The following is a 21103-nucleotide window of genomic DNA, read 5'->3' as shown; positions in this document are numbered from 1 at the left end:
CGATTTGGTGATTATTCATCAAAATTTGTTCGTGTGCGTAATGTTTTTTTTTTTTTTCATTTCTTGATGTCTTCTATATGTCTATGTAATTTTGCATATATACATATATAAAATATCACTGCAATGGTTTTTACATATGGACACACACAAGATAAACATTTATTGGTAAGAAATAGACCTACTCAACTATGGACTCTGTGCCTTGTAATACACATAAGAAATGAGTAACTATTATTTATGTTCTGGTTTACTTTTCGTTAAACATGAGTTTTACAACATTACATATTGTTATATGCATCATGGATCAGATAAACAATAGTTTTAATTTAATTCATATTTCAATAAATATATTATAACATTAATGAAACAATCTTTCAAAGCTGCAGTTCAATCACTGACCCCTAGGAGTCTCCAACTGCTCCCCGATGATCTGGCGCGTGTGTGTGTGTGTGTGTGTGTGTGTGTCTGTGTGTGTGTGTGTGTGTGTGTGTGTGTGTGTGTGTGTGTGTGAGAGAGAGACGGTTATCAGTGAGCCGCTGTGTCCTCGCGCTTACCTGTGCTCCTCGTATCGCACAAGTACAAAATATTTGTGCACATCAAGCCACTCACAGAATCCAGCGCTGTTGACTCAGTTGTTCAATGCTCAAAAATTATAGTATGGAAAAAGTTAAAGACATTATTCCTGATTATAACGATGAAGACTTTCTGTGTCCTAAAAGTGGGTAAGTGTTATGAAAGCCTAACATAGCCTTAACATATTTTAATCATTTTAAATAAATTATAGAATTATTGTTTTTTAAAACGATACTCCTGAAGTGAGTCTGTTTATTGTATTATGGTCTGATTGTGTCTCATTAAGCTCAACCTATGATTTTGTATAAGCTTTACTGAATGTGAAAATAGTGTTCTTATTAGTTGTCAAATTTTAATATAGCTAACACAATAACATTAGTTTAAGAGAGAAGTTTAAGGTGTCATTTTCCTTAAATTGTTTATAGCATTTTCTCTTAATTTTCTTAGATTACTCCATTAGATTACTAATCTTTTTTTTTTTCTTTTCATTTCCTCATAACACTATAAGGATAATTTCACATTTATCCTGAATCATATCAAATGTTATTGATGAAAGGAATGTAGATTAGGTACATTCTGAACTCTCACATTTAAGAGATCATTTCAAAACCATAATGCCAATTTCGTTCTTTCTTTCTTTTTATTCTTTCTTTACCTCAAATTTTGGGTTAACAACTTGACATTGTGTCAGCGTCCTTACATGAAAGAGGGTTTGAGAAAAGAGGGAGGTTTTAAACTCCAAACTCAGTTTAAAAGGACAACGTGTAATTTTTTTCTTAAGGTGACTGGAATTTATGTAAGTGTTCTGATTTTATTTAACAGACATATAGAGCAAAAAAAGAACATGTTTTTTTTTCCATTTCATTTTCCGCTTGTTGAAACCATGTTGATGAGGTGAGGCTCCTCCTTCAATAATTTAATTCACATGTTAGTAATTACAGTGCGTTTCATTTGGGCTGCTTCCAATCTGTACCCACTGTAGCTGATCCCAACTTTAGTACCAAGACAGGAAGAAAAAAGGAGGACGACTTTTTTATATATACCTTTTTTGAGGCTTCTTAGCCTGTTCTTCAGTGACAGAAAGCTGGCGGCCATGTCAGCTGTATGGGACACTGACTATCTGTGGAGGGAGGTCCAAGGGTCAGTGCAAACAGGTCTAATGTGTCTTCTTTCATGTGGATTTAATCATAGATGCTAGACAGGACCCTGTTCTGTAATTGTAGTTCTGATCCACGCTGGTCCGGTGATTCTTGTGTGCATGCTATCAATGTAGTAACTCATTGTCATTTTTAAAGTAAATAATATTTTAAAATATTAGCATGTTCTGTTGAACTTTTCACTTGAAATATTGTTGACAGTGTATTTTCAACAGGCTGCATCTGGCTATTCTCGCAATGGCATCTGTGGATGGGTCCAGTGCTCTGTCAAAACATGTGCTGTGTAAATTCCACATAACACGTTTTTGTTAAGTTACTAACGTAATTTCGGGAGGAGTACGGCCATCTAATCTTCCAATCAATATCCAAGTATAAAAGACAGCCTCGTAACACTTCCGTCGTTAGCTCTTTCCGCATCCCTCCACCTCCCCATCTCCTCCTTCATGCATATTTATTTCATTTATCCTTCTGTCTATAGGGGGGCTATCGGAGCTCGAGTAGAATAGTCTCTCTGAGCCCTCCATTGCGGACATCAAGCCAAATCTGTTTACCCTTAATGCTAAGATTATATGGGTGCACAGATTTGTGAAAGATGTAAAGCTATAACGTGTGTGTGTGTATGTGTGTGTTTGCATTCCTATAGGGCAAAGTTGGCTTCTCTCTTTGGTCTGGACCGAGCACAGAGTCAGGGAAACGAGTCCTTCCAATTCACCGCCCCTAAACAGCCAAAAAAGTCCTGCGCCATATTAGGTAGGCGGTACAGCAAATAGTCGCATAGCCTTTTTTGGCACAGTTTCATGTTCTGATCATTTTGAATCTTAACGTGTGCACATAATTGCTCATGGTTTAATCAGTGTTTTTCTTAAGGCCCGCCTCCTCAGAAGTCCATCCCTCCTCCATGTGCTCCAGCTGTGCTGTTTGCTACAGCTGTTCATGCATTCAGCTTGTTAGTATAAATATAGCAATTAAAGAATGTTTATGAGACTTTGAATTAGCATTAGTTCACACATTTTTTAAACGAGCTTTGATTTTCCACCAGTGTGAATGGACAATATGTAAAGCAAGGCAAGACAGGAGCTGCTGTTTTAGGAAACCATGTCACCAAAGAGGTAAGAGAAGCTAATTAACAGAAACTTATCTCTAGTAAAAAAAAAAACATTTAAGTATAGTTCAAATCAATTAACATATTTACAGACATAGTCAGTGTACCTGAAGTGTACTTGCAGTAGTTAAACTTTAACACAATCACATATACTTCAGTATATCTTTAGTTGGACTGCAGCACTACTTTCGCACAATAGAAGTGCATTAAGTACAAAATGAGTTGTTCCAATTTATTAAGTATACTAGTTTAGTATACTAAAAGTAGGATTTCAGGGTATTTTTAAGTACATAAATATGTAAATGTATTTGAAGTATACTTAGTATGAAATAAATTAATTTCAAATACATTTAAGTATATTTATTTTTAACTTTAACTAATATATTTTGTTTTTTTCTATCCGCACTTATAGTACAAGATTCTATTGTACGACAGTAAACAAAAACAGATCAGTACGGCTCGAATCCATCGTGGATTTGTCCTTACAGTGAGTGTTCTATTCTATTCTATTCTCTTGTGTTTTTTGTGTTAGATGCTGCACTCATCAGCTCTTTATACCTGTCCACAGGTTCAGCCCTGTAACTATGTCACTTTCTATGATGACTGGCAACAAAACTGGTCTTTAATGTTTGACTCATCAAAGTCAAGGCCTGAGTTCTGTAAGGAGGTAATACTTAAACTGAATTGTTTGTTTAATAAAGATTGATGCATTCTGGTTTTGGAACAAATTATTTAATATTTTATAATATTAATTATTGTTTCTCAAAGTGTGCCTCTTATTTACTTCAAAGCTGCAGGGTTCTGCAAAATTGCTATAATGCAAACATCTTTACATTTTACAGATGCACTATCAGTGGTGTAGTGGAGGGTATACGCAGGTATACGGCGTATACCCACTTCTTTATCAGTCGAGATTCTGTATACCCACTTCTAAATCCTGGTGCACGTCCTGCACTAGCCAAATCATGACAGTCCAGCATATGAGTAACTAATACAATCGTATGTGAATAAATGCAAATATTCTCTAAAACATCCAGTAAAGACAGTGATGCAGTCAGGAACGAGACGTAAACACTCTCATGCAGTGTATGTTTCATTTATAGGCTACTCGAAGCCGGATGGCACTCTCGCAGAAAGTCCAAATCGGCCTCGTGAAGTAGCTACTAACTTACGAGTCACGACGTGCAAGAATCCAGCTATCGCTGTAGCCAAAGATATCTCTACTGTTGCAAAGCTGAATAAAAGAAACGTTAAGAATGTAAACACATGATTGCAACTATATGGTTTATCTGTGTTTTTCAAGTCATCTCCAGGTAATAAAAAGCATCTGATTCTGAATAATGCAGTGCTAATTGATAGCATTTATTACACTTGGCAATAGATAGGCTACTAGGCTACAAAATATATATTCTGCCTTATTCTGTGATAAACATGGGGAAAAATGTAGTATATAGGCTAAACAAATCATAAAATTGTCATTAGGAAAATACAGGAAAAATATTATAAATTATATAATATTATATAACTATATAATAGTCAAGCAGTGTATTTGATTTCTCAGCCAATTAAAAGCAAGAGGAATAATTAATAAATAATAATAATTGTAATAAAACCTGTCAATTAGACAAAAAGTTATCATATTTGACATTTCTGTCCCCTCACTTCTGAAATGATTGAGAATCACGATTGTTTTGTTTGTTTCAAATGGAGATCATAATTCTCCCACAATTCTGAACAGACAACTAAACAAAATAGCATGCAATTTACTAGAGGTTCTGACAAAATGTCAGTTGCTGCAGTCTATTTATATTTGTTTATTTATTTTAATTATTTATTGCTAAATCTGCACCTCTTCTGTGGATAATATTATTTTCATATGATCCTTACTCAAGCAGCAGAAGTTAAGTGACAGTGTGCAAATATTACAATAGTGAACTAAATATGCAAAACTAGTTTTACATGTCACTGTTTATGACACAGGTCGGTTCATCCTTTGCCGGGTCATTTGAAAAAAAAAACAAATTGGGGGCATATATTAAGAGTATACCCACTTTTCCAGGCACCACTACACCACTGTGCACTATGTATTTGGTGAAATGACCTCTGAGCGTGTTTCTCGCAGGTGTGCGTGGCCCGGTGGAACAGTGAGGCTATGTCAGACTCTCTGGTCACTCAGGACTTGGTTCAAGGAGAAGGTCAAGCTGTTGATGTCGGGGACACAGTGGAGGTGGCCTATTCTGGATGGCTTTTACAGAACCATTGTCTAGGACAGGTGATTATTCTTAATTTAGTAATTGTTATCATATTCAAAGAACACTTTGTAGGGGAATTTGCAGTAAAGACCCTCAGACCAGGTGTGTTGAATGAAGACCAGAAGTCAAGAGATTCGATCAAAAATGAAGAAAATTTACTGAAGATAGTTTGCAGTTTCATCAGCAGAAGTCAGCTTCAAGACTCACAATCGAGTTTGTAGGCCGCTCTGCGTACAATTCAAAAACACCAGCAATTATACCCTAACAGAGGTTGCTAATTGCGCAATGCATAAGTCATCAAAATTCTGATAGGTTCTAAAACCTAGATAAACTTAGACAATCTCCACATATGGACGTAAACGCTTCAAACATCTCTCCATCAGATTGGGCAGACGTCAGCGATCAGGGATCATACAAGATAGGTGTCTTCCGGACACCTATTTTTGGTCAGGATGGCGGCAGCTGACAGAGACAGTCTTCTAACACACAGAGAGAGAGCTACCAGCACACACACATACACACAGAGCACTTATCAGAACTTCAAGGCCGCCTTGCCTTCGTTACACACACACTATGAAGTCATTATCTTAGAGAGTAGAAGTACAGCATAAAGCAGGATTCTTTAATATCTCATAAGCGCACATAAGGTTACACATTTCACTCTTGCCATAACATGATTAATAGTCAAACAAGAAATAATATAATAATATAATTAATATCAATATGAAGGATATGGCAGCTCGGCATCCACTCCTTCAACTTGCATTATAGTATTTTTGTACAGATGAATTACTTTGTATCAAAACATTTTCTATTCTTAGTAAATGATGCTGAGTGGAATCACTACTCTTCCTAAATGTACACAATATGTTCTTTTTTTTAAACTTCTTAAATAGTAGTCGAGCACATGTAGCACACAGCAGCTCACTGTGCACATTCTTGTTGATTAGTCGCGGCTCAATAGAAGTCATGCACTCATTGAACTAATCAGTTCACTGGCAATTTAAATGAGTCTGTCTGGCATGTTTGCTGTGCAGCTGGAGATCTATAAATGTGAAAGTTCACAGTCTCTTTCTGTTTTTTTGTTTTTTTTCAGGTATTTGATTCCAATTTGGGCAAAGAAAAGCTGCAGCGAGTAAAGCTCGGAGCAGGCAAAGCTCAGAGTGTGAGCAGCTCTTGAACACATCGATGCTTTAAAATGATAATTAAAGAAATGTATAACAGAAAAATGTTGGTTCTGTCTCTTTCTCACAGGGATGGGAGGACGGGATGCTTGGCATGCAGAAAGGAGGTCGACGGCTCCTTATCGTCCCTCCTAATGTGGGTCATGGGTCAAATGGCGTCCTTAACCATGTGCCAGCAAACAGCACTCTGGTGTTTGATGTTGAGATTCATAGAGTAAGGCACTGACAGTGTGAATATAATTTAATTTACCAGCAAACATCTCTCTTTAATCTCTCTCTAACTCCTTTTTGTTTGTATATTTATCTACATGTAGGTTAAATTCTCCAAAGACCGACATAGCCGGGGACCAGTTGACACCTTCAGTACATCTCCAAGCACACCAGAAGAGAACACCAGCCAATCGGTCACTGATACAGATGAGTCAAAGTGTGTACATAAATCTAACACCACTTAGCAAGTTTTATACTTAAAAAGGAAAAGAAAAAAAAAATCAATACAAAGATTTTTTAAATGCTATACATATTGAAAGGTTAAATGTAAAGATTTTGTTATATAGGTGTTTTAACTTAAGACACACATCAGTAAACTGGGTTTTATGAATTTATGCTGGTTATTGATCATTTGTATTCAGAGTCCAAGCACCTAAGGGGAAGGTGGAATCTGTTTCCCTGACAGTGAGTAACATTCACCTTAACATTTAGACAGATGCCATGTGCCTGAAGTGGCTAAAATGCTGAAGCTCCAAATATATTTCTTTCTTGTAGAGTTCAGGTGCTTCCAAATCCAAGCTAATCTCACGTATAGCCAAGATTGGTCAACCCATGCTTCCCTTTCTCACTGGGGCCATTCCAGATCAGACTGACCCCAGCGACTCAGAAACAGAGGTCAGGAGGATTGGAGAGGTTGTTTCTTTTACACATACTGCATGAATGTAATGCTGTTTAAATCTCAGATTTGTTTCCTGAATGGCCTGTGAAGTAAAGGCGCAACAATAAACCATATTATGTCTCTCTGTGCAGGGTACCAGTGGATTGATTTGTGATCCCTCTCCTTCACATTCCCACTCCCCAAAACCTGCACCGATGCCCTGCAGTTCTACATCTCGTATGTATAAAAACAATCACAAATAAGCACCTACTCAGTATTAGTTAAGTCCAGTATTAGAGCTGAGCGGATCTTTGCTTTCATGTACTGGTTTTTGTTGTAGTGTCGTATCAGCCTGATGATTCTCAGAAACAGGAAGCAGTGCCACCAGAAGCAGACTTAAACACTACTCAAGGCTTTCAGGTGAGATCCAACGTTGTATTTTATAAGTATGGTTTCATTTTATTTAGTCTAATTCTTAAAGAATTGTATACTTTTAGATGATGCATTAAATTGATTAAAAAAAAGTGACAGTAAAGACTGTTACATTGTAACAAAACAAAAAAAACCAGTAATAAATGCTGTTCTTTTGAACTTTCTATTCATCAAAAAAAATCTGAAAAAATGCATCATGGTTTCATGAAAATATTAAGCAGCACAGTTTTCAACATTGATAAGAATTTGTTCTTGAGCACCAAATTATTAGCTTATTAGAAAGATTTCCGGCTTCTGAAAATTTAGCTTTGCATTACTAATTTTGACATTTTTAAATACATTAAAATAGAAAACAGTATTGAAATAATAATAATAATATTTCACAGTATTAAGCAACTGTTTTTACTGTATTATTGACCAAATAAATGGAGCTTTGGTGAGCATAGGAGTTTCAAAAAAATCTACCGACCCCAAACATTTGAACAGTAGTGTGTGTTCTTTTCTTTCTTTCTTTTTGGATCAACAGCAATATTCCTTAAGACAAAATCCTTACTTTCCAACACCGCTAGATTCATTTGCCTCACTCTACCCATCCCAGCACATTCCATACCAAAGTAAGAGCTGAGCCTATTACTTTTGGACACGCAATATTTGCAGAAATGTGTCACTTTATTTTACTCATCTGCCATTTTTTTCACTAAATGCAAACATTATGTATTAAATAGCACCAGATATTACATCATTCTTGATGTCTGATGCTCGCCAACACAACACAGAAATTCTGCTGGCTATTGAAAAGCTGGCATGCAGGGTGGACCAGCTGACCTGCAAGGTATATTGGTGCAATATGGATTATTTTTTAATGAGTTCTTATAGTTATTTTGATTAAAAAAACACACAGAGATTTGATTCATTGTTCTCAGGTGGATGAGCTGCAAAAAGAGGGTCACTTCTCTTTCAGACTAGAGACAAACATGATCCTACACAACATTCAGAGAATTATTCAGGTTTGAATACAAGGATACTTTTATTCATTAAAAGCATTGTTTTGTAATGTTTAGATGCAAAGATCTGTGTTTTAGGAGAGTATGTGTCTAAAAAAGGAGGTTCTGGAGAAGAGTTCTCAGGTAGATGAACTGAACCACAAAATAGAAAAGAATAAGAGGTGTGTCCCACCCCTTTCTTCACACTCCAATTTCCTGCTTTCCAGTCAGATTAAAGGCAAAAAACCCTTCTAAACCTTCTTGGTTTACACTGTGAGTGCAGGTATATGGAGCAGCAACACAGCCAGACTTGCTGCCTTCAGGCTGAGCAGGAAAAGGTACAAAAGACATGTGGACTTGTTAAATTATGCTATGTTGGTTCATTGTCTCAGTATATTATAATTTAAACTTGCTCGGTTGCTGTGATTCCATTTTGATCTGATTGTTGGTGTGTGCTGGAGAATGGTGTGATCAGGAAAATGCCATAAATCATCTCTTTCAGGTTCATTTATCTGGAGAATTGGGTTCCTCCATCACACAAGCTCATCAGCTGCAGCAGGAGGTGCTCAATCTCCAGCAGAGGGCAGAGAAGCAGAAGTGCAAACAGATGGAGGACATCATGCAAAACACGGATGAGGAGATGCAAGATCTGAGGGCTGAAAAGGAGAATCTGGTTCAGGTGTGTATGATATGAGTGTATACAAAGGTTTTAACCTGTATAATTTAATACTTTAATGAGAGTATTCAAGCATCATCCAGTTTTCTCTGGCAGATCCTGTTAGACAGGAAGAAGAAGTGGCAGGTAGAGCAGGTAGACAGAGAATCCTTTTAATCTTGTATTTCCATTCATTTGAAATATTTTAGTATGAAAATCTAAGAAAGACGTAGTTTGAGACACAGTTATTACAGCTCTTATTTTGCTATAGTAAAGTGTACTGAAACTGAGCTGGTGTATCTGGTGTAGGTGAAACGATTGCTGAAGGGAGTGTTTCAGTCTCTCAGGACAGAGTTTGATTCACGGGAATTTTACAGTGGACACACGGTGCTTGAGATTCTCCAAAACACCATCAAGGTACTGTTTAACCAATTAGGTTCACTTATACAATGATTTCAGGTTTTGCTGACGCCTGCTTTTCCATTGCAGAGTACCACCATGAAATTTCTCTCAGAACCTTGGGAGCTTGAATCAAGCGTAGATGAAGATAAAGTAGAGGAAGTGTCCTTGTCAACTGAAGAGTGTTTGCAAATCAAAAACATGGAGAAGGAAAACAATGAAATAGCGGGAAAAGGCCAACATTAAAAAGGAAGCATTTATGCTAACAGAACATCTGTAGATCGGAACACCTGCATATTGCAGTCTGTTCTACCATACGCATCGGTTCACATACTGAGATCCTGAAAGGGAAATTGGTACTGTCCAATCACAGTTAAGAAGGCTAATTAATGTCCAGTCAGTGGACAGCTGATCCTTTCCCGGTGTTTCAAAGCAGGCAGTTTTTCAGGGTAGAACCCTGATCCATAATAAGTGTCCTGACTATGGCACAACTGGATATAACTAACAAGGTTGCAAGTCAAGTTAACTAGATACACATAAATGTAATCTTTACTCGAGTTTGAGAACATTATTTAATATCGTATTTAGGTTTTATTTATAATTATAAAAGATTGCAAAATCAAGACTAATCTAATCAGCTTGACATTTCAGGAATTCTGGAATTGTGGACTAATATTGATTTATTGAACATGAAAATAAAAATTACACTAGGCAAAATGTAAGAAGTAAATGGAAAATCGAACATAATTGCTAACTAACACTTATGATATTTTTAATATAAACAAATGTATCTAAACCGCAATATGCTGTTGCAAAAATAAACCTCTTAATTGTAAAAGGACACTAGAACATATTGTCTAGCAGATTTATTTTGCAGAGGTCTGACAGGTGTGATAACACTTCAAAATGAATAGGCAGCATTTCAATGGATGTGCTTGGTTGGGTACAATTATAAAACCTAAATAAAAAAGAAAGTACATTATAAATATGTAGACAACAACGGAAAATGTGTAATGGCAGCACATATATTGTAAATGAATGTAACAGAGATTCTATCTCACTGTCATCACAGATAAGGTGCCATTTGTGTTGAATAAAATGACCACAAACTGTTTCAGTTCTTATCAAATAAAACAAGAGCAGGAAGATTACAGTGTGTACATAAGTTAATAATAACCTGCCACCAGAGAGTAGCTTATACTACAGTAACTTCTACTAAACATTCTGATTATTTCATTTTTTTTCTTCAATGGCAGATGCACAGCAAATAAAATACATATTTGTCCAGTCTGATCCATACAGCATAACTATCACACAAAGCACACAGATTAAAAGTTTGTATAATGCTGATAAACACTTAAAGCTTATTTCTTGAAGTAAGAAATTAAATGAATATTGTTTTATTTACAGACAAATTAAGTTCTTTTTTTCATTCTGTATATGTTCAGTGAGAAGCAGACTTGCATATAAGAGCACTTGGATGAAGAGAGGTTCACAGAAGTACACAGATTTAGGAAACACTATTGTGTGTGCAATACTTAAAGTTGCTGAAACTGGATAGTTGATAATGTAAAAAGGACTAACAGTGCATTTGTTAGAATGAATGTATGCAGTGTTATATAGCAAGTACAGTGCCTTCAGAAAGATTTCACCTTCAACCTATAATTTACAATTCTGCGGTGTTGCCAAGTCAGTTCAAAACATTTAAATGTTGAAATTCAAATTTAAACCTTACATTAAAAATGAAAATTAAAAATTACTTTAGCTTAAATGGTTGAAGAATTAAAATACTCTGGTACTGCAGGGTATAGGCTCTTTCACACCAAGAACAGTAAGTATAAGGACAACTTTAAACATGAATGTATTTGCATCCACACCAACGGACAATCTGCTTATTATAAACACATACTGTACAGTAGTTATGTCAGCTGCCACTTTAAATGCTCAAGCTCTTTAAAGTCAGGCAGATTCTGATTGGCCTGTAAATGTTTTTTATCATTCATCAGCTGGAAAAAATTGTGATAGTGATTCCAATGATCTAGTTCCTCTGTGTTGTTGACATTATAGCTGTGGTGTGATGCCCCAATTCTGATCAAATTAGAATCACTAAAAACTTTAACATTACAGTTATTGCCCTTGGTGTGAAAATCCCTGAATGGTGATAGATTTGGTCTTACTGTACTACAATGTTGATAGAATAACACAGAGGGCAGGGCAAGAAGATTTAGCTATACTGTAGAGAACATGCATATTTTTAGTTGTGTGGGGTGTGAGTTGAAATCAAATACAGAAGAGGCACAAGTGCTTAGAGCGAGTACATCAAGGGCAATACTAAAGCTCAACAGTCATATTATTATTATCCATTCCTATTTGGTTTGAGTTAAATGAACCATTATCAAATACTTTCTTGCTGTTAATTTATTGGAATGTTACTAGGTTATGATGAACAATAAAACTTTATCCTATTGGACAAATGTCTTGCTGTATAAGTTCCTCTTTGACTGGCTAGTTTTAGTGGGAGTGGAAGAAAAAGTAACTTCTAAAGTGCTTGAAGGTTCACAGACTATGATTTCATGCAGCAAATGGGAGGAAGGAACAACAACGACACATGAGGTATGATCCTGACCATGGAAGGACGCTCGCCGGCTTCAGCCATGGTAAAGACGGACCCGCTGAGATATAGAGCCACGGCACAGAGGGCAGGACTGCAGGGCATCGCTGCAGGTCTGGCAACAGCATACATGCCCACACGGCAGGAAGATCACCTGTGACTGTGACACAAAGCAGAACAGGAGAACAAATTACGGTTTCTTTCAAAGTTGCTGAAAAGCAAAACTTTTGCACTGTTACAAAGAATTTCTATTTCAAACAAACACTGTTATTTTAAAAATATATTGAAATAGAATTGAGAATTGAATTTTTAGCCTTACCTCATGTTCCATGCACACCACACACTCGGAACTGTTCCATCTATCAGGACTTGGGGCAGTGGGGGTGAGGGGGGTGCTGGGGGTCAGTGGAGGAGTGAGCTGCTGTTGAAGTGGGGCACTTGGAGTAGATGGACCAGCTTCCTGCATCTCTTTTGCTGTTTTAGGCAATGCTGGAGGGGCAAACATGTTATGATACACTCAATCACAACATCACTGAAAAGAATCCACAAATGTCACCTAATTAAAAATAGCATGTCCTCGAGAAAATGTATGTTCTTACGATCAGACAGAGTGCGTTCTCTGGCCCAGTGGAGAAGAGCTTTCTGCACGCCAACCTCATTAATGCCCAACTGTAGTAAAACAGAAAAGATTTTAATGGAGACCCCTAATGAAAAATTCCTAGAGACACACACTACTGTGAAATGTGGCGGACCTTTCTAAGGTCTTTAGTGGTCATGTGTCGCAAGGCCTCAGCAGTGATTCGGTGGTGAGCTATGATTGGCAGGTAGTGTTGAGCAGAGAGTTTACACAGCAGATTCCCCAGATCTGCATCTACGGCTGCCTCCTGAGGAGAAAGGAGTGGTTAGCGTGATTTAGTGATTTAAACACAGGATCTTTGAGCCTATAGGAGAGCTACTCTGACCTGCATCCGCAGAGACAGAGGTTTGGCATCCAGGAGCCTCTGATACTGGATCATCCAGTAGTTCTGCTGATTGGATTCACTTTTCTGCTCCATCTCCACCTGAAAAAAAAAAAAAACAACTCAGCGCCACAGCTTACAAATTACAAGCAACAGACCTATGCATCTGTAGCTTTTATCAAAGTCCTACACAAATTCAACACAATGTATCAGGTTGTAATTTTTTTTAACCCAGTGGCGACTACCATGCTAAAATTTCAAAAAAAAATTTAAACAAACATCAGTCAGGTACATTGCAGGGGTTTTCAAATTGGCCTATATTTTTCTTTATTTCTTTATATTTCTACACTGAATAACAAATGTTAAATATAAAAGCCTCAACAAATGCCATATATTAAGCAGCAAAATATAATCCATGAAAAAAAAAAAAAAAATTAGAACCGTATAATATCTCAAATAAATAAATAATAAAGAGGTAAAAATTTGACCGAAAATAAAAGGATTTTAATGTTTTAAAGGCTGTCAAAGTTAAGGTGTATTTATCTGATAATAAAATGTCCAACAAATTACATAAGATAAGCAGTAAAATATAATACACTGCAATAAAATAAAATTAGAACAGAACAATTAATAAATACATTTTTACCATTAAAGTTTTACTATTATATAAAAAATAAAAGCCTAAGATAACATGTATTCTTCAGATAATAATGTGTATTATGATTTTTTTTTTCTCCACACACTTTTACACCAAATTTAAAATGCTGTTTTTTGACAGTATTGGTATGACCTAAATGTGATTTCTGCAACAGTGACTGAAGCATGTGAAATGTTTCAGTTAACTGATCCAATTTCGAATGTCTCTTTTGAGATCTCAAGAAAGTTGGTCCATAATCACTTACCAAAACCATCCTGAGTTCCTCCTCCCTTTGGTCCTTCTGTTTGAGTAACTGCTGCAGTAGGTCAGTCAGAGCAGTCCTCTGGTCAGCTAGCACCTCCTACCACACACACACACACAAAAAAAACACACAAAGGATTCATACACCAAGAATGCTGTGATAACTCATAGAGGTGGTGTGAGCAGGATATTTAAACAGGAATGGGATGAAATGGCCAAGAAATCTGAGAGTGAAAGAGAAATAAAAAAAAAAAAACAAGGAAGAGAAATGATGTGCGATGACAGAGTCATCATTACTCCTCTCTACACTCCACAGCATGATGAAGCACTGACAGGAAACCACCACATCATCTACTGCTGCTACGTACCTGCAGGTTCTCAGTGTCCAAATTCCTCCTCTTAACCTCCAGCTTTGTCAACTGCATTAACTCTGCCTCTATGAGTTTAATCTATGGATACAAGCATAGGGGGAGGGTGTGAATGGCCCCATGGAGACATGATAAAACAGCCACCTTTTGGGTTCTGCATCCAATGAGGTGGGATGTGAGAAGCATGGGCTGACTGAAACCAAAAAAAGCTTTTAATGACTAGAATGACTACACAAGACAATCTGAAACATTACTTACTTTAACATTATATAAGCTGACCACGAAATGCCCACCGAATGGCTTTGTTAATGATTATACTACCATTCAAAAGTTTGGGGTCAGTCATTTTTTCTAAGATACTAATTAATTTATTCAGCAAGGACACATTAAATGTGTCAAAATCCACAGTAAATGCATTTAGAATATTGCAAATATTTATCTTTCAAATAAATGTTTTTTAACAACAAATATAATAAGCAGCTCAATTTTCAGCATTGATAAGAAATATTTCATGAGCACCAAATCAACATATTAGAATGGAATAAATGAACAGGAATAAATTACATTTTTAAATACATAAAATACTGTATGCACGCTCTATACAGTGATGACTGTATTAGTGTTTTACTGTATATTTAATCAAATAAATGTAGCCTTGGTAAGCATGAGAGACTTCTTTCAAAAAACATCAACCCCAAACTTCGGAATGGTGGTGTATATGTTAATAAATGACAATGCTGATTAAGATAAAACTCCTTCAATCAACCAGTAGTATGATATAAATCATTGTATCTGTGGGGTCTTATTGGCTCTTCTATCCTAAAGGAAACTTTAATCAGCATACCTGATTACGGATATAAGCATGCACACTGTCCTTCTGGAGTTGGAGGGCTTCAAAGGCAGCCTTCTGCATTTCCTCCTGCAGACAAAAAGCCAATTAAGGTTAATCATTCTAGACCTACTAGACCAACAATGCACCACCTGTAAATCTACAGTAGTTCATTAATGTATTTTACCTGTGGAGTTAATGAATGGATGGAGAGCAAACTAGTTTTTAATAACAGTTTTCAAATCATGTCCATTGTAGGTTAGTGATTTAAATAGTTACCTCTTGAAGGATCTGACTAATGGCTTTGCTTTTGTCTAGCTGCTGCAGGGACAACACTTGGTCAAACTTCCTATCCATATAGTCCAAACTAAATGAAGGGGGAAAAAAATGAAGACTTGATTGTTTGCGGGGGGGTGGGGGGTTGGGTATCCCCATGCAGCACAATAACATAGTAAGTGATTTCAAAATCAGAGAATGTCCCTTTGAAATCCAAACAAGTGGTCACAGAAAATGAATTTGAAATGAATGTTATCAAGAGAAAACACTTGTGGTCAGATCAGAGAGATGGTTGTTAATATCAGGTGTAAACAGAGTGAAAAACCATATGTATTGGTAGGAACTGAAGCACCTCCTGCAGGTCTCAGACACTAGAATCTGTGTCTTGGCTTCCCTGGCCTCCTGAAGTAACCTTAAAGAGTAGCTCTCTGACAGCATCCTCTGCATGGCACCTGCAAACATGTAGCCTTTTCAGAACCACTGCAAATAGCTAAGTTTCTTCTAAATGTTATTCACTTTTTTACTGATAGAGGCAGCAGATATAACAGAAAATAGGGGGAAAGAGAGGGGAAGTGAGATAGGAACATGCATGTCTAATTCAAACTATGAGTACCAAAACACCAACTTGTCTGGAGCAGCTTGTTTTGTCAGAGCTTCTAATAAATCTAAAACCAAATAACTGTAAAACAATAAGGCAGTTTTAATGATAATTGCAATTTTTAAAACTCACATGCCACTTCCTTCTTCCTAAGAGAGTTGGCTTCATCCTGTGTGATGGCAGTAAGGTGTTCCATTCGTATACTAGAAAAAACAAATACAACAAATTCATAACTGCATCTCTATTAAAAAAATAAAAAATAAATAACCCATCAAGGTAAGTCCCAGATTTAACCATTTCACCATGTGTGTGATTAACATCTACATACAAAAATAAAAATTGTATTACTATTACTTTTTGTATTTTATTTTATTTTATTATTACTATTATTATTATTAAGCTAGGATGCATTGATCAAAAGTGGCAGTAAAGGCATTTATTATGTTTCAGAAAAATCTATTTAAAATAATTTCACAATATTACTGTATTTTTGATTAAATAAATGTGGTTCTGGTGAGCATAAAAGACTTTCAAAAACATTTAAAAAGCTTATCAACCCCAAACTTTTGAACAGTAGTGAATATATTTCAAACAACAGATTCTGATACACACCCCACTGCAGTGTTTGTGAAACCACAACTTAAAGTAGCACTCCAGATCTTTCTGACATCTCCAAAAATACCTGAATGTAACAGTAAATGTTGAACTTCAATCTGTGTGCTGTAGAAGCACCACAACAGTGGCACTGTCCAAACAGCTCAGTGCTTGCACTAAAGCTGGACTGAGGTTTTCTTAAGTGGCACCATTAGAAAGAAAGATTCACTTAGCAAGAGCTGCACTGATGGCAAGAGGCCATACTCCATTAGAGAGTTCGACCCATGCGTAATTTCCACTCACCGGTCTTCCTCCAGAGCTTGCAGAAACTCGGCGCTCTTTGCCTGGCTATAATCAAATAAGCACAAATGCACAATAAAGAACCACCCTTCAACTACAGAATACTAAGGGACTTAGAGCGATTAAAGTGATAATGATAGCTACAAAAAACCAGAGATATTTCAAAAATGGTTCACACGGTACCCTCACCGTTTGTTATCAAGTAGGAGGTCAGAGATGCGACTCATGATATTGCTCTCTGCCACACGCACTTTATCCAGCATTTTCTGCCTCTCTGTTTCCTGGGCCTTCTGCTGCTGAGACACACCTAACTCCAACCGTTGCTGCTCCTGAGACACAGATAAGCACAGAGACATGTCTTTCTAAAAAGGACATGGTAAATGAAAATGTGTTTTTATTAGCTAGATAAGTGTAGTGACAGTACAACCTGTTAAATTACTACTTTTCATCAGAAAGAATACATTAAATTGATCAGACGTGGCAGTAAAGACATTTATAATGTAACAAAACAAAAGATTTCTACTTCAAATAAATGCTGTTTTTTTCTTTTCATCAAAGATTCCTGAAAAAAGTCTTCAACAGTCAGAATAATACCAAATGTTTCTTGAGCAACAAATCAACATTTTAGAATTATTTCTGAAGGATCATGTAATACTGAAGACATTCTATTAAAATAGAAAATAGTTCTTTTAAATTTAAATAATATTTTACAATAATATATTAAAATCAAATAAATGCAGCCTTGGTGACCATAGAGACCAGAGAAGAAGAAAAAACTTACTGCCCCAAAAATTTTGAATGGTAGTGTAAATCACTTAAATGTACCATATGTTTGTAAACCCCACTCAACTCTACAATAAAAATTGTTACCAGTTTGACAGACAGCAAGACATCCTCTTTGCGGGAGTTGTTGAGGAGGAAGAGCTGAGTGTGCTCTCTCTGTTTCTCTTCCAGATCTTTCTCAAAGATCAACTTTTCCAGCTGTTTCTGCTCCTAGTGGAAAAACAGAGAGAATGAGATGTAAATACTACTTCACTCGACGATCCAATATTAACAAAATAAACCAAATCAAACATACCTTTCTTTTCTCATAGTCCATGAATTTGCTCTGCAGTGTCAGACAGAATATGTTACATTAACAGATCAAATATATCACACTATATTTTTAGGCACTGTTTGAAATGGCTGATAAATAGTGATGACTGACCTTCCAGGCCATCTCTTCACCATCGACACAATCCACCTCCTGCTTCCCTTCATCATGCTCCAGCACAGGCAGCAGATACTGGGATGGAGGGCAATACTCCAGACCCATCTCTAAATCCAGTTAAACAAACTAACTGCAGATTGACCTTGTACCATCACACAGGGTTATTTTTTAACCAAGTCTCGTGCATGATCTGTATTGTGCACAACCTGTATATATCAGTCTGCATCTAATCAGACAGTAATAAAAGCATATTGTGTAAAGTATTGCTTTAAAACAGACCCATACCTGAACAGAGGTAGCGCTGCACTTCCTCTGTGCCGGCCGTGCACACTGACGCAGGTGGATACCTCATAACCTGTGCATCCAGGATCAGGCTCTGCCACACCACATATACACAAAGACATGAGGATGGTTTTGCAGTGGTGAGCTTATACGAATATACGCCAACATCTTAATAATAGACTTTTAAAATACTCACTTCTAAAGTGCGAACATTGGCCAGTTCTTTAGGTAATTCTCTAATGCTGTTCTCACTTATGTCTAGTGTGCGCAGGCTACTCATGCGCCCCACAGACACAGGAATGACAGTAAGGTTGTTCCCTGTATCCATCAAAGCAATTTGTTAATTGAAATGGTTTAGGCTTTCATTTGATGTTAAATAGGCCCTAAAAGGCCTAAAATAAAGTCTTTTACATAAAATTTAAATGACTTTCAAAGTCTTCCTGAAACATGTTAATCAGTGCTCTAATGAAGGTGCTTAAAAATTAATATTAATGAATACCTTTTTGTGCCAAAATTATTTTTAAAAACACAAAACACACCTTTTACATTAAGTGTCTGTAGATGCCGTAGATTCCCTATAGAGTCCGGCAGCTGTTTAATGTGGTTCTTCTCTACATTCAGCACCTTAGAGAAGAAATCAAGGTTGTATGTAAAAAATAAATATAAAGGACACTAATTATCAATTAAAAAATACTTAAAGAAAACTGATGCTTGATTTTTTTATTGTTTTTGATAAAAGTCTCTTAAACTCACCAAGGCTGTATTTAATAATAATGCAGTCTAATTTAATAATACAGTAAAACAGTAATATTGTGAAATACTATTAAAAAAACTGTTTTCTATTTTAAATTATTTAAAGCAATTTATTCCTGTTTTTTTAAAAATCAATTCATTTTTAAATGACTTTCAATAAGTTTTCAGTGTCGCATGATGCTTCAGAAATCATTATATGCTGATTTGCTGCTCAAGGTACACTTCTTATTATTATCAACGTTCAAAACAGTTTTACATTCCTGTAAAACCGTGAAATGTTCATAATTCTTTGATGAATAAAACATTTTACTGTTTTTTACTACAGGTCTTTACACTCACATTTGATCAAATGTAATGCATTCCTGCTGAATAAAAATACTAATTTAAAAAAAGAAAATCTTAAATGACCCCAAACTTTTGACACACTAACATACCTAGTGCTACACAGTGACATATACAGTAATTATGCCAATGGGACTTTTACGAATCAGCATTAAATAGAAACAACAATTCACATCAGCTTTGTTCATATACAATAAAAATACCTGCAAGGACAAAAGCTGCCCAGTGTCATCAGGAAGTGATGTGAGCTTATTTTCATGCAGGTCCAACACCTTAAGAATTGACACATAAAGATGTTGTCAGTGGACAGAAGTGTAAGATGGTTATTTGCTTGGCACTGTTGTCATCAATCAATGTCTCTCACCTTTAAAGCTGCTAAGGCACCAATGCAGCAACCTTTAGGAACAAGTGACCTCAGGTCATTTCCATGAAGAATTAACACCTGCAATTAGAGTGGAAACTGCTGTGAAAGATCTGATTCCCACCAATTGTTCAGAGAAAAACACTGCAGTAAATAGACTCACTTTCTTCTGGAGGACTTTACATATGGAGAAGGCACTGGAGGGAACCTGCAGACAAGCATTGTGTAAGAACTTCTGTGATATGGATGGAAGCTCAGATATCTAGCAATGATTCATCTTCTGTCTTAGATGAAAATTTCACTAATATGTAAATAATGATATTAAGGCTTTCTTACCTCTGCAAGCTCACAGGCAGAAATGTCCAGAATATCATCAGCACCTGCTTCTTTGGCCTGCACAAAATAGGCATGTGTGTTAAGATTTGAAGCAGTGCACTGTGACAGTAGGATGTTGTCCACAAAAACAAACAAACAAACAAACAAAAACTCACTAAGCATAGCTGGTATTCCAGGCGTTTTATGGAATCCTCACTGGGTTTCTTCTTTTTGGAGAACAGAAACATCCTGAGGCAAGTGAGACTTTGTTTGCCAAGTCAAAACCCCACAACATCCACAAAAGCCACTGGATGTTAGTGTGACACTTGACTGACTGTGGTGTTGACATTTCCAAAGAAACAGAAACAGAAACATAGTAGAACAGTGTGAAGTACGACAAGAAACACATAAATAAGCACTTGTTACGTTACAAATTATAGTCCCTCGATATTCATAGGACTATACAAAAGCCACTTTTTGACTAGACTGATGGTTACTGAAACCTGGTCTTGAAGCCAAATAGAGCGATATAAATAAATGTACATACCGTACGCGAAAAGACGAATATACGCGATTAACCGCTAAATAAACTAAATCATTTCATCAAAACATGGGCTTCTTCAAATGTTTCCGTATTAATTTCTTGTCCGAGTTACCTAGTATACTCCCTCTCTGGCAGTACACACACACACACACACACACACACACGCGCGCGCACCAGGAACAACTTCTCGGATGTTGTGAATGACGTAACGCTTCGCCGCGGTGTGAAAGGTTGTTCAGTTCTCGCGATACTTCGTGG

The 21103-nt window shown here is 36.5% G+C and overlaps 2 protein-coding genes across 8 annotated transcripts; one reads left to right on the top strand and one right to left on the bottom strand.

The window, feature by feature from the left end:
• Positions 1 to 458: 458 nt before the first annotated feature.
• fkbp15a (FKBP prolyl isomerase family member 15a) lies at positions 459 to 10113 on the top strand. 5 transcript variants are annotated; one of them, XM_058775651.1, is made up of 23 exons: positions 459 to 722; positions 2374 to 2480; positions 2598 to 2676; positions 2770 to 2839; positions 3245 to 3319; positions 3401 to 3499; positions 4955 to 5104; positions 6181 to 6249; positions 6339 to 6482; positions 6583 to 6695; positions 6901 to 6943; positions 7034 to 7153; positions 7289 to 7373; positions 7477 to 7556; positions 8095 to 8182; positions 8294 to 8400; positions 8492 to 8575; positions 8651 to 8733; positions 8835 to 8889; positions 9054 to 9230; positions 9324 to 9362; positions 9516 to 9623; positions 9696 to 10113. In XM_058775651.1, the coding sequence occupies exons 1-23, from the start codon at positions 640 to 642 to the stop codon at positions 9849 to 9851; spliced, it is 2214 nt and encodes a 737-aa protein (XP_058631634.1). In that variant the 5' UTR covers positions 459 to 639; the 3' UTR covers positions 9852 to 10113. The 5 variants fall into 5 exon arrangements, with proteins under 5 accessions (XP_058631634.1, XP_058631635.1, XP_058631633.1 ...); XM_058775652.1 differs by having other exon boundaries at positions 7034 to 7171; positions 8672 to 8733; XM_058775650.1 differs by having other exon boundaries at positions 7034 to 7171.
• Positions 9069 to 21022, bottom strand: lrsam1 (leucine rich repeat and sterile alpha motif containing 1). Of its 3 annotated transcripts, XM_058775656.1 has the most exons (26): positions 20849 to 21022; positions 20478 to 20635; positions 20323 to 20379; positions 20150 to 20194; positions 19990 to 20067; positions 19829 to 19897; positions 19070 to 19154; positions 18727 to 18848; positions 18534 to 18624; positions 18246 to 18355; positions 18117 to 18146; positions 17909 to 18031; positions 17228 to 17367; positions 17042 to 17086; positions 16277 to 16347; positions 15899 to 15998; positions 15550 to 15637; positions 15286 to 15360; positions 14442 to 14522; positions 14078 to 14173; positions 13179 to 13277; positions 12969 to 13100; positions 12816 to 12885; positions 12536 to 12705; positions 12232 to 12376; positions 9069 to 9207 (listed from the first exon to the last, which is right to left on the bottom strand). In XM_058775656.1, the coding sequence occupies exons 2-25, from the start codon at positions 20547 to 20549 to the stop codon at positions 12254 to 12256; spliced, it is 2172 nt and encodes a 723-aa protein (XP_058631639.1). In that variant the 5' UTR covers positions 20550 to 20635; positions 20849 to 21022; the 3' UTR covers positions 9069 to 9207; positions 12232 to 12253. The 3 variants fall into 3 exon arrangements, with proteins under 3 accessions (XP_058631639.1, XP_058631638.1, XP_058631640.1); XM_058775655.1 differs by lacking the exon at positions 9069 to 9207 and having other exon boundaries at positions 10457 to 12376; XM_058775657.1 differs by lacking the exon at positions 9069 to 9207 and having other exon boundaries at positions 10457 to 12376; positions 20958 to 21012.
• Between the last annotated feature and the right edge of the window lie 81 nt (positions 21023 to 21103).

The sequence above is a fragment of the Onychostoma macrolepis genome, chromosome 05 (assembly GCF_012432095.1).
Source record: "Onychostoma macrolepis isolate SWU-2019 chromosome 05, ASM1243209v1, whole genome shotgun sequence".
NCBI lineage: Eukaryota > Metazoa > Chordata > Actinopteri > Cypriniformes > Cyprinidae > Onychostoma > Onychostoma macrolepis.
Note: the sequence above shows the minus strand (reverse complement) of the source record. Positions and strands in the feature narration are given on the sequence as shown.

Excerpts from the sequence above, each read along its gene's own strand:
- fkbp15a (XM_058775650.1), top strand. The coding sequence starts at position 640 with ATGCTCAAAAATTATAGTATGGAAAAAGTTAAAGACATTATTCCTGAT. Across the intron at positions 6,250-6,338 it reads GAGCAGGCAAAGCTCAGAGT|GGATGGGAGGACGGGATGCT; the intron begins GTGAGCAGCTCT and ends TCTTTCTCACAG. Across the intron at positions 8,734-8,834 it reads AAAATAGAAAAGAATAAGAG|GTATATGGAGCAGCAACACA; the intron begins GTGTGTCCCACC and ends CTGTGAGTGCAG.
- lrsam1 (XM_058775656.1), bottom strand. The coding sequence starts at position 20,549 with ATGTTTCTGTTCTCCAAAAAGAAGAAACCCAGTGAGGATTCCATAAAA. Across the intron at positions 19,155-19,828 it reads GGCAGCTTTTGTCCTTGCAG|GTGCTGAATGTAGAGAAGAA; the intron begins GTATTTTTATTG and ends TTCTTCTCTAAG. Across the intron at positions 13,101-13,178 it reads CTCTGTCTCTGCGGATGCAG|GAGGCAGCCGTAGATGCAGA; the intron begins GTCAGAGTAGCT and ends CTTTCTCCTCAG.